This window comes from Centruroides sculpturatus, unplaced genomic scaffold (assembly GCF_000671375.1).
Source record: "Centruroides sculpturatus isolate CEXI.00-Female unplaced genomic scaffold, Cexi_2.0 scaffold1854, whole genome shotgun sequence".
NCBI lineage: Eukaryota > Metazoa > Arthropoda > Arachnida > Scorpiones > Buthidae > Centruroides > Centruroides sculpturatus.
The window spans coordinates 48,334-61,352 of NW_019385952.1; the positions used below are offsets into that span (position 1 = coordinate 48,334).

The window sequence follows — 13,019 nt, forward strand, 5'->3', positions numbered from 1 at the left end:
TTTATAATACTGGAATTTTTAAGAGTGTTTTTTTATTATTAATTAAAATAAATTTTATAAATTTTTACAATATAAATTCGTTTAGTCCGTAGCGGTAGTTGCCGATAGATCATAAAATGGTGACTTTTTCGCGGGAAATAAAATGTTTTGATGAATTGGCGTAAGAATTCGATAAGATCGTTTCATTGGTTATTATATAATATATAGAACGTCCTTAACTTATAAGAGTACAGATTACGTAATTAAAAGTAAGGTTATGAATTACGTTACTGACAGATTTCATTTTAATGTCGTAATTTTTAACGTGGTATTATTATTATTAGTTGTCATTTTTTTTCATTCTGTATTTAAATCAATGTGAAAATTTGATTTATTAATACTGTAATTTTGTGTGTGTGATGTGTAATAACTAATAATGTTCATTTGCTGATTATATTTTACATTTCTTTATGTTCCTAATAAACATATTGTATTCAAACAGGTAAAATGAGGGGTTTGACTTGCCAAATTTATTCCCTTTCTTTCTCCTATGGGCATGGTCTACAGCTCTAATAAGATCTCAATTGCCTCATTCAGAACTACATTTGTATTCAATTTTTATCACCCTCCATGCCGGGCACATACAACTAGTAGTATGTAAAATTCTCATCCCGTGGTTAATTACAGGAAAATGTGGAAGCTGCTGCTGAAATATATTAATGAATTGTCATTTTTACTTATATATTTATGAGTCCAACTATCCGATAACAAATGAGATTCTCACAAATGATACATTTATCATAAAAATCAATTTTAAGAAGGAGATTTGGAAAAGTGTTTTCTAACATTACAAAGGCCTATTGAAAAATGTATACGTTCGATATGTTGAATGTCAAAATATTTTTTTTTAATTTTATGATCGTGTTTATATAACTAAGTCTTAATTTACAATATTGTGTCTCCTGACAATAAGTTTTTACCGGGTGCTAAGGAAGTATATCGTCTCGTGCTTTATCTGCAAATTTAGATTTGAAATTTCAAAGAAATTATAGATTACGAATATTATGAACCCTCAAAACCTGCTATCATAACAATTGATAAAAATTACTTTATTATTACTTTACTAAAATTATTATTTTGAATTATTCATATATAATTTACAGAAATGTCAAAAAATGAGTACAAGTTATTTTTTAAATTTTTAATAGATGATTGTTACAATCTTTTCAAAATGATATTCTCTAATTCCAGTTTTCTGTTGAAAAATATGCACTTTTTACAGTTGCATTTAGATCAACAGTATACTACACGTTAGATTAATAGTAACTACAGTACAGTCTCTGTAATCTAACATATATGAGACAGTGTTAGATTAAGGAGATTGCTGGATTATTGGAAGGTGACTTCAATGGCATATAAATGAATTTGATAGTTTGAAATCAACTATTAATGATGTAGAAAAACACAAGTTGGACTACTGATCAAAACAACCAAGCATGTTGATATTAATGTTAATCTGTACCACGAAGTTGGTGAATTCTCACTATCCGTACGTTTCTATATTTAACAGTTGACTCACTGGTGAGAAAATGACGTTTCTAAATGGACCATTGAGTTCTCCGTTGAGACTAGTGATGTCGGCACTGTTTCAATGTTGAGCTCAACGATCTGAAAGACCATTGAGTATTCAACAAACTAGCATGGCAGCTTCTGTGAAAAAGCAAATTTTGCTTGTAGAAACTATCCATTTGCTCTTGCTGTGGATACTATAATAGCAGACAGATTAATGAACGATCTGTATATGATAAAACATGTGATTGCACAATTATGTTGGATAATTTGGTCAATATTGAAATATTAAGCTTTTTTTCAGAAACAAACTACCTCCATGAATTTGTCCAAAATTGAGTACGACCAAAAGACCCAGTATAGAAGAAAATGATAAAGATAAGGGTTCATTTGAATAAAAGGATTTATTTAAATAATAGTTAAGTGAGTTACTTTAATTATTTAGCAAAACAGTCACAATCGTTGCCTTCTCCTTAATTAAGTCAGCCATCATGAAAAGTACCCTTTCAATGGAAACGTTTCTTTTTTCTACAAAATGTGATGTCAGATCATTCTCAACAGAAAATTCACTTTGAGTCAACTGTTGAATATAAAAACATAATGTAAGTTTAATGGAAAATTAAAGCAACCATGAGAAATTTAGTGGAACGTACAATAGTTTTGGTGGAAACTTTCAGGGGGACTGATTTTTATATTTATACAGTATTGTGTTATAAGATGCTATCCTATTTTTGAACAGCCTAAGATAACAAGCCTAACAATATTTAATATTGTGCCCAAAATCAGGCTTGATATCATGCCATATTTCTGGGAATTGGAGTTTGAACTAGTGAGAAGCTTGTCTAGAACTTGGCAACGGTGTTGACAATTATCATAATACTTCAATTTCAATTTTCAAAAATCCTTTTTACACTAGCCATAGAGATAGACAATGTTAGGAAAATGCAGATTGCAATGAATAGGTTTGATAAAGATGAGTGGTATTATTACAACTTGTTCACAGTCTAATTTTTATATTGTTCCATCCAGTTCACATGCAGGGCAAAATATTAGCAGTACCTCCTGTTTAATAGACATGTGTAAAATAGTTTCAAAGACATATTAATTCACCTACACACCAAAAAACCCAGCAAAAAATGTACATATTTTAAGCAAAACAAAAGTTTTTTTTCCATTTTAAACAATCATCTTCAGGTTAGAAGAAACAAAAATAGAATTTTTAGAATTGCATTCTGTGGAATACAATTCTATTTTTGTTTCTTTAACCTGAGATGATCATTTAAAATGGAAGAAAACTTTTAATTTGCTTAAAACATATTTTTTGCAGGTTTTTTGGTGTCTAGATGTACTTATTACTGTAATACTAGTATTATGGTAGAAACCTATTAATCCAGTTAACTGCTAATTAACTGGTTATTTAATTTTTCTAGTTTATTGAATGCTCTAGACTGGTTTTCAGCTGTAGCATCATAAAATGGAGTATGGTGTGAAAAGTAAAATTGGCACCCCAAAAGTAAAATTTTTGATCAAAACAGGACTACGTGAAATACAATGTCTGGTATGAAAAATCAAATAGACAAATCTAAAACAAAAGATGCTAAAAACAACACCTCTTTGAATATAGTTTTTGGGGGCACTGCTTGTATCAGCAATCCTTTGACTCTCTAATCCTCTTTAATATTATTACTTTTTTCATGATGTTGGCATCCCAAAGCCATTGCACCCCTAAGCTAGCGCCTCTCATGCTTAAGCCTAGAGCTCTGCCAAGTATTATAAATCTTTCATAGACATTTTTTCCATATATTTGTGTAAGACATAGATATTTGTGTAAATTTTTAAATATATTTTTATTTAAAAATTTTCTAGTTACATTTATAAATATTTATAATTTCTACCTTTAGTAATTTAGGCTAAGATTAGTATATTTGAAATTATAAACTGTTCTTGCTCTTCCAACATACTATAAATTTGTTTATTGTAATAGATTGCATACTTATACATAGCAAATAATAAATTTTATTTTTATCAGAAACAAATACAATGGCTAATGCAGAAAATATTTCCACATTTTATGCCAAAGGCAAAGATTACTGGGAAATGGTACCAGCAACAATTGATGGTATGCTTGGAGGATTTTCAGAAATTTCAAATATCGACATTCAGGCATCTGCTCGATTCTTGAATACTTTTCTTCAGGTTAATGTAGTTTTATTTATATGAATAATTTTTTTTCCTTAATTAAAAAAATTTTTATTTTGATATTACATATTATACATATATTGTAGGATAAAAAGAATCCTCTTGGTCATTCTCGAGCAATAGATTGTGGTGCAGGAATTGGCAGAATCACTAAACATTTTCTACTGAAGATCTTTGATATTGTTGACATGGTTGAACAGAGCCAGAGATTTCTTGATCATGCTAGAGAATACATTGGATCAGAAGCAAATAGAGTGGATAAATTAATATGTTGTGGTAAGCTGTTTATATTATTTTTTAATCTGTGTTTATATTGAAAAAGTTTCTAAATTTTAGTTAAATGTTTGGTTAAATGTAAGCATAAATTTTGGGTTATTTTTTGTAAATAGTAACATACCTATCCAGCATACAGAAGTTGTGGGTTTAAATCCACTCTGGATCAATCCTTCCTTTCTAAACTGTCACTAAACTTTAGAAGCTATCTATAAATTAATGTAATTTCCAGAGATTTGGAGAATTTTCACTTTGCTCTCAGATTTCAGTTATTGTTTTAATTACAACTACAATATCCATTACTAACTTCAATAGTTAGTAATACACTCTGATAACCAGTGACACACAGTTGGTTCTCTTAAAATATTTTTGCATAGCTACACATACAGCTAAGGAAAATTATTCTTGACTACACTCATGTTAAAAGAGAATAAGAATCTCTTTGAATAGCCTTCACATTCCAAAGTTAATTCATATTTTAGTATTCTTAATGAGCAAAAGTTATAGAATCAGCTTCTGGATTAAAGGATTGATGGAGTAAGGAAATGCAACACATGGGTGATCTGCCAAGGAAGTGTTTCCCAAGAGAATCTTCTATGAGAAACTGGTCCTTATTTTGGTGTTAGACACATCAAGAACCTGGAAAACTCCATACGGTCAGCCAATCAGTGAGGTGCAAACCCACAACCAACTACTAGACTTCAGTGATCTCATCCACCCAGTAATTGGTACACTTGATCCCTGAATTAGAGAATTGCATAAAATTGATCTGGTAGCTGTATTTAGCAATGTTAGCTACATTTCAGAATTCATGGTTTAGATGTGCAAGTTTACACTTGAAATTTTCTGTCTGAAGTGATACAATTTATGCTTTTATTTAAACAATTTTCATTTCTTTTTACATATTTTTTGTACACATTCACATAAACCAGATAAACTTAATCATCTGACAATATAAATTTCTTCTCCATATAGCAAGTTTAACTTCATATTCATTAAGATTGTTAAATCTCTACCTGCATTACTATAACCAATTAATAAACTCCAAATACCTTTAAAATGCAGTCTATTTTAAACCACTTATCAAACGTTTTCGGTTAAATTAACAGACCTTCTTCAGGATCGAAAATGTAAACAAAATAAAATTTTATTGAGGTTTTTTTAAACATTAAAAATGTTTATTTTACTTCTATCCTTAATGAAAACTTAAAAGCTTTATAATTTATCAAACGTTTTCGGTTAAATTAACAGACCTTCTTCAGGATCGAACTAACAGAATTTAAATTTGCCAAACGGAAATTCCAAAACTTATGTTTTACAGTCTTCTCAGATTCAATTGCGCAAGTCCATTTGTTCTTTATAATTGTAATGCCGCCGCTTTCCATGCTGATGCTATTTTGTTTGATTCTTGAAAATTTATATTTTGCCCTTTTTCCCTGTATTTATAAATGTGCCAGGCTTCTGCATACTTTAGATGTCGTCTATTACCAATTTTTTGTATAACATCTGCCTTGCTCCATTCAAATTCAATCTCTGTTGGATCCACGATCGCATAATTAGCCAAAGCTGTGACTGGTTGTTTAAATCTTATATTCTTTTTGTGCTCTTTCAATCTTTCAATTAACGATCTCTTTGTGGCTCTTATATAATATAGCTCCCTTTTCATCCTCTTATGCAACGGTATTCTGTACACACCTGGAACTAGCCTTCTATCTACTGGTGTTTTGACATTTCTTAACATTTGGAATATTGTCGTGTTTCTCTTATTACGCTATTTTCTTGTTGCTCTCTATTCCTATTTTTCTGTAAATGTTACTTAACGGTGCCCTGTATTCCATTATGGTGAACTCCTTTTTCTCTTTCTTATCTTTATTTCTTATTGCCTCCTTTTTCTGCTTCTTGTATTAAGGCTTTTACTTTGCTTAATTCCTACATCTCTTGCTAGCTTTGCGATGTATTCAAGCTCTTTACGTGTGTCATGAACTTTGCTACACTCATTGTAGCAAGGTTTGGCAAATTTAAATTCTGTTAGTTCGATCCTGAAGAAGGTCTGTTAATTTGACTGAAAACGTTTGATAAGTGGTTTAAAATAGACTGCATTTTAAAGGCATTTGGAGTTTATTAATTCATTAAGATTGTAAGATCCAGAAATTTTACAATACTTTTATTCAGTTATCAAAAGTTCTTTACCATGTATTATATTAACAAATTACAGTAAAATCTCTATTCATAAAAAGTATTATTGGTGCTGAAAGTTTTTTAATCAAAACAGAATATTACAATTTAATTTAATATTTTAATTATGACATAAAATAAATGCTGAGTAATAGTATTAAAATTTGTGTGTTGTTCAGAAAATTTCTGAATTACTTTTTCTGTATCAGACATAATACTGTTTTATTGGTGCAGAATCTACATATTTAATTACAGTGCAATAATTTGACATATATGCTGTTGCATGCTGTGGCTGGACTATCAAAAACAATGAATGAGTAGAAAATAATCACTGAGAACACACACTCTACGTAACTGAAACAAAATTAATAAACTTCCAACTGGGAAAAATACATGTAATTTATAGTATATGATAAAGTAATGAAGTTTTTTGATGATAAAAGAAAGTATGGAATTCCTAAATGTTGAGTAATTTTCACTTTCCGTTTCAATATAAAAAATATTTATTCATTTTACAAAATTGTTTTTATAGTAAAAAAAATAGATTAATCTTTCAAATATTATATTTTTTTCTATAATCATTTGCATAATAAGAATGGATTTAATGTTTATTAGTCTACATATGCAAAGGAAAATGTTCCATGTCCATTACAAAATACAACATATTTTATAATTTTATATATACAGTATATATCAGGTGTGGCCAAACTTTTATCCCTTAGGGGCTACTTTTTTGGTAAAATATAGTCTGCGGGCGACTATGAATATGAGCAAACAATTTTAGGATTTTTATGTGCGCATGCGTTCATTCATTCATTTGCATTGTTCATCGGGATAAATACAAACAGTATGGGTACGTTGCACAGACAATCTATTATTGTAAGAATAAATTATCGAATTAAGATTTTTAAACATTAATTTAAGTGAAAGCAAATTGTTCAACTTTAGATTCGCAGACTACTTTCAAAACCTTTGCGGTCGACTGCGGTCTACGTATTGGCCATCCCTGGTATATATGTTATATTTAAACTGTTATTATTTATTTTCTGTTTGAAATTTCCAATATTTTTTCAAGATATTCTAAATGATTAGTGTTTTGACTCTTAATGAATTAAAATATTTCGTCCAAGTAAATTTCTTGTCAGTGAGAAAGTTGACAGTTAAGCTGATTGTAACCTGTTTTGGTTATAATCAACCCTTAAATTATAAAATATTTTTTGACTTACATACTCAGATAAATCTATAAACTAAAATCTTAAATTTATTTCAGTTTTAAAAGTATGAAATTAAATGAAAGAGAAAATTAGTGCATACTTACTTACAGCAGATATTGAAAATAAGTTATTTCATATTAATTTAGTTGTCTCGTTAATTTTTATTTTAGGTCTTCAAGATTTTGTTCCGGAACCAAACACTTATGACGTCGTATGGTGTCAGTGGGTCACGGGACACCTTACCAACGACCATTTCATCACTTTCCTAAAGCGATGCAAAGCCAGTTTAAGAAAAAATGGCGTTATCGTAATAAAGGATAATTTATCATCCACCGACGAAGTAGAAATGGACAATCAAGACAGCAGCGTCACTCGTCCACGAAGTCTGCTTCTAAAACTCTTCAAAGATGCCGGATTGGAACTTTTAGCCGAAAGAAAACAATACAAATTTCCCAAAGGATTGTACGAAGTCAAAATGTTTGCACTCAGATGATCTGTGATGAGAATTCTAGTCTGATTTGTATGGTATCTTTTAATAACATTTTTTACAAAACACTAGATGTTCCTAAATAAAAATGTCCAAAACTGCCAGATTTTTTTTCTAAGTATTTTAAAGCTCAAATCAACAAACACTTTATTCTGTAATGTAAACAAAATAAAATTTTATTGAGGTTTTTTTAAACATTAAAAATGTTTAATTATTTTACTTCTATCCTTAATGAAAACTTAAAAGCTTTATAATAGTGTTTAAAAAAACCTTTGACAGAATAAAACTTAACAAAATGTTAAACTTATTCCACTGGAGATAGTCATCACATCACAATAATTTTATATAAATTTTGAGATACATTGTGGCTTACATTAAACTAACTGCTTGATGTTCTATATATGATATTTAATGAAATATATAACAATATTTCTGATTACAAGTTACTGTCTCCTTCCTTTTTTAAACCATGTTAATTTATGCAAAAAGATTGCTGGATTACATTGGGCTATAACAATCAGTGGCACATTATAGCTTCATGGGACCCAGACAAATTTAAATTAGAGGACTTCAGACATTCTGTTCAAGGGAAATCTTCAGTATCATTGTGGATTTAAGACTGTCCATGCAAAAAAAAACAAAAACAAAAATTAAAGAACAATTTTAGATAACATTTCATTAAAAACAAAACACTTGACATATAGGACATTAAGGAATTAAGTGTAATCCACATGAAAAATTCATAAATAATACACTTAATTGAATTAGTGTATACTTATAAATTACAGTAATTTAATATAACAAAGAAAAAACAAGTTTTTATAAATTAAAAAAAAAACAATTTAAACAAAACTCTCTCTCTCTCTCCTCAACCAATGGTTGGTGGGCAAACATGTGCAGTATTATAACTTTTTGCTTAGCTGGCTGTTTTATCTGTTGGTAAGGTCTTTTCCATAATAACTCCATGAGATATTCCACTCTGGGTCTTCCACGTCCCCTTTTGCCCTCTATCTTTCCTTCCAATAAAACATTCATCCATTCCAAATGGTGACCAATCATGTCATTTCTCCTTTCTCTATTGTCAAAATCCACCTCTTCTCTGTTACCTCTTTTAAAACATCCTCATTCCTCTTTCTCTCTGTCCATGACACTCGCATCATTCTACACCAACACCACATCTCAAAGGGCTCCAGTTTTCTTTGCTCCACTGTTCAGAGTGTCCATGTCTCCAAACCTACAATGCTATGCTCCAGATGAAACTCTTAATGAATCGCTTCCTAACATCGATTGATATGTTTTTCGATGTTAACATCTGTCATTTTTTATAGAATGTCTGTTTTGCTTGGTCTATTTTCACTGTAACATCTCTTCCATTCCTTCTGTCTGAGGCAATTATGCTTCCTAGATACATGAACTCATTGATTTCTATTTTTTCACCGTCCAAATAGACATTCATTCTTTTTTTTGAACATCTCGTTATCTTCGTTTTTTTCCTATTTATTCTCATCCCACATCTTTTAAATTGTTTGTTTAAATTTTCAAGAGCTATCTGTAGATTGTCTACATCTTCCGCTATCATTGCGAGATCGTCAGCAAATTTTATTGTGCTGTACAACTTTCCATTCACTTTTATACCTTTTGTATTAGTAGCATAGAATTCTTTCATTGCCTCTTCTATGTACACATTGAACAATAGTGGTGATAATCCACAACCTTGTCTTACTCCTTTCATTATATTGGCTTCTTCTTTTCTTCCTATAACCACAGTTTGATTCTTGTATAGCTGGTATAGTATTTGCCTATCCCTGTAGTCTACCTTCAGGTTTCTCAGTGATTTGAACATTGTTCCAGTCCATGCTGTCAAAGGCCTTTTCTATGTCTATAAACACTATGAGTGCCTGCCTTTTTACCCGAATAAGCTGTTCTATGAGCATCCTTAGGCTTAGTATAGCTTCTCATATAGCCTACTTTTGTTGTGGTGTGAAACCAAATTGATCTTTTGATAGTTTTTCTTCTACTTTTCTTTCTACCCTTCGATTGAGAATTCTGTGTGGAATAATCTGTGTGTGTGAGACTAGACTTAGTGTCCTATGATCCTCACATTTCTGTGCTACTTTCTTGTTTGAAATCAGAACCATTATGCTTTTTTTGAAATCTTTTGTCACTTGGCCAGTTATATACATTTCATTGATGAGTCTATACAGGTTGTTTTTAGTGTTTTCTGCTAGTGTAATTATAAGTTCTGTGGGTATCTGGTCTATGCCAAGTGCCTTGCCATTTTTCATTCCCTCCAATGTCTTATTGAATTCACATTTTAAGATTGATGGTCCCAAATCATTTGCATAAACCAATTTCTCCTCAATCAGAGTCTCCTCCAACTTGTCCCCTTTGTAAAGTTCTTCATTCCTTCCATTGTTGTGCGATTTGTTTTTTCTGGATTAGGATATTTTCCTGTTTATCCATGATTGTACCTGTAAATTTCCTTCCATCACCAAACTGTCTCTTCATCTGCCTGTACACCTTTTCCATATTTCCTTTTCTCTCATTCTCATCTATTTCCTTACATGCTATGTTAATTCATTTTTCCTTTGCTTTTTTTTTGTTTCTCTGTTAATTAAGTTCTTGTATCTTCTGTAGTTTTCCTGGCTGCGTGCTATTTTGTAGAGCCTGCTCTGCTCTATCATTTCCAGTATTCTGCCGTAATCCATGGTTTGTAAACTATTCCGCTTTTTTTACCAATACATTTATCTGCAGCTTTCATGATTCCTGTTTTGATTTTATCCCATTTCGAATCTATGTCATTGTTACCTTATGTAAATTTGTCAACTCATGTACTACTGTTTGCCTGAATTCCTTCTGAGCATTTATGTCTTTTCTTAATTTTTGTATGTTCCGTCTTCTGTGCGGTTTTACCATTTTGTTCTTGTACATTACAGTGTGAAAACATAAATTCAAAAACAAATATACAATTATAACGAAAGTTTAAAGAAAAATTACAAGGCATGTTAGAGGGATAAAAAAACAAACCTCACTTTTCGCGATTTACGAGCTGAGACATTGTCACTCGTTCATCGTAATCGAGTCTGTTCTAAATGTCATTCTCGATGTATATAATAATGCCAAATTCAATAATTTTTCTCCAATTGAATTTCTAATATAATTTTTATTTTTGTAATTATATTAAACGATCGTTCCGCAAATGCTATGGAAACAGGAAGTGACAAATATATTTTTAAAATCATGTCCACCAGTAAGTTTTTGCATCGGAATATCAAAATTCATAAACGAAATGGCCGAAAATTGCCTATCGCGTAACGATAAATATTTTGCAGAAAATTAGTAATTTAAATTTCTATAAAATATTGCACAAAATTCAGATTATACAGGAAATTTTTATTTTTAAATATTAATATATAAATACAGTTATATACAATATCAGAATCGAGTAAATATTCATGATTTTGCAGTTCATTTGAAACGTAATAAGATCAGTTCTTCTTACTTTGCGGAGGACCTCCGAACATTGCGCGCTGGAAATTTGCTTCAACCTCCAACTTCTTTTCGAACTTAACGAAAGCCTTCTTCGTCTGGTCCCAATATATCTCGGGGTTGTCCCTCTCTATAAGTTCGGGACGATGCTTCGAGGACCCCGAAGGAAGCCCACCGACGTCTCGATCCTTTTGAATTTCCGAGGACTCTGGCGGTAGTCCTCCAACTTCTGGATCCTTTGGATATTCCGACGATTCTGCCGGAATCCCGCTGACGTCTGCATTCTGTAGAGGATCATTTCTCTCTTTCACTCTCCGCTGAATTGGAGGTCTTCGTCCGAAGATCCTACCAATCCATCTCCAAAAACTTTTCGTCTTTTGATTCATCTTTCTCCGAAATCGCGCGAAAACGCAACAACAAAACAAATCGCTTCGATATGACAATCGAAAAACAAAGAAATTGTTGTCGCGCGTCATCAATTGTTCTCTGTGGAAACTATTAATATATGTATTAGAAATTCCCTTTTCTAGAACTTATAGGATCTTATACGAGTGATTTATTATAATTTTATCACTGACAAGCCGATAAATTTCATATTATTAATTTCAAAAATATAAGATTTCGAGAAAGATCAACAAAAATTTTTAGATTTTTGTTTTATAGGACCTTTATGAGACCCGAGAATATTTCAAATTTCCGTCTCCGTCACGACATCGGGTTTGCCGAGATGTACTGTACACATTTGCAAAAAATCGTGTTTAGTGATCGGGAGGTTACTTTAAATTTCGATCACAGACAAAACTCTGATTTATTGCGAAAATGTAAAAATCTTGGAGGGTCAAAAAATGACTCAAGATTTTTACATTTTTGAATTCGGGAGACATTGGAACGTCCAGAAGTGCAAAAAAATCTGTGGTTTTTCTGTATCATACAATGTTAATCTGAGGGGAGCACGATTTTGTTCACCCTCTTTAAAACTTAATAACTTCCTGTTGTTTTTGTCGAAAATTTCTGAAATTTTGCAGGGAGGTTTGTGTATTAGGGGCATTCGTGCTATTAAATTTTGGTATTAAAAGGTCGAGGGTAGAGAGATAGAGAGGGTCGTATGTCAAATCTCGAATGGGTCAGACTTAATGAAGATTTTACTCGTTATTAGCATTTACAATTTTTTTTATAAAACTCATCCCTACGCTCAAAATTAAGCTTTTTCCCACATTATAATAATTAATAATATAAAAAAGTTTTAATAAAATATGATAACAGACTTGACACTACCACAATTTTAATTTTTTTGCCGCAATGAATTTCTGGACTTTATACTGTGCATTTTTTAAAAGAATGAACACAATTATTATGTATTCAAACTAAAATCTGCTGTTTTTAAAATTATTTAACTTTATTTTGTCGGTATTAATAAAGAGATTTACGCAACCGGCTTGTATACACTTTATGATACTCGTGCAAAAGTTTATCTAATCATTTATCGATAACTAATAATCAAATGTTATCGCTTACCTGAAATGAAATGTTTCTGACAAACTCTTGTATTGATATTCGCTTTATCCTTATTGAGATTTTTCTGGTTAATTCTCGCGAACAATGCAAATTGCCTTCGTGGTGAAAGTTTTTAAGTT

The 13,019-nt window shown here is 31.0% G+C and overlaps 2 protein-coding genes across 3 annotated transcripts in view; one reads left to right on the forward strand and one right to left on the reverse strand.

The window, feature by feature from the left end:
* The window catches only part of LOC111612776 (72 kDa inositol polyphosphate 5-phosphatase-like), a 31,279-nt gene extending 23,680 nt beyond the window's left edge, over positions 1 to 7,599 (reverse strand). Inside the window, exon 1 of the mRNA XM_023354028.1 lies at positions 7,514 to 7,599. The gene's annotated coding sequence lies outside the window, so the exon portion shown is untranslated. The remainder of the gene's footprint in view (positions 1 to 7,513) is intronic.
* On the forward strand, positions 92 to 8,000 carry LOC111612778 (N-terminal Xaa-Pro-Lys N-methyltransferase 1-B-like). 2 transcript variants are annotated; one of them, XM_023354030.1, is made up of 4 exons: positions 92 to 248; positions 3,578 to 3,744; positions 3,834 to 4,023; positions 7,580 to 8,000. In XM_023354030.1, the coding sequence occupies exons 2-4, from the start codon at positions 3,589 to 3,591 to the stop codon at positions 7,900 to 7,902; spliced, it is 669 nt and encodes a 222-aa protein (XP_023209798.1). In that variant the 5' UTR covers positions 92 to 248; positions 3,578 to 3,588; the 3' UTR covers positions 7,903 to 8,000. The 2 variants fall into 2 exon arrangements, with proteins under 2 accessions (XP_023209798.1, XP_023209797.1); XM_023354029.1 differs by having other exon boundaries at positions 124 to 160.
* The last annotated feature ends 5,019 nt before the right edge of the window (positions 8,001 to 13,019 follow it).

Bases quoted from the DNA above. Each gene is read 5' to 3' on its own strand.
- LOC111612778 (XM_023354029.1), top strand. The intron at 3,745-3,833 runs GTTAATGTAGTT...CATATATTGTAG, and splicing joins TCTTGAATACTTTTCTTCAG to GATAAAAAGAATCCTCTTGG. The intron at 4,024-7,579 runs GTAAGCTGTTTA...TTTTTATTTTAG, and splicing joins GGATAAATTAATATGTTGTG to GTCTTCAAGATTTTGTTCCG.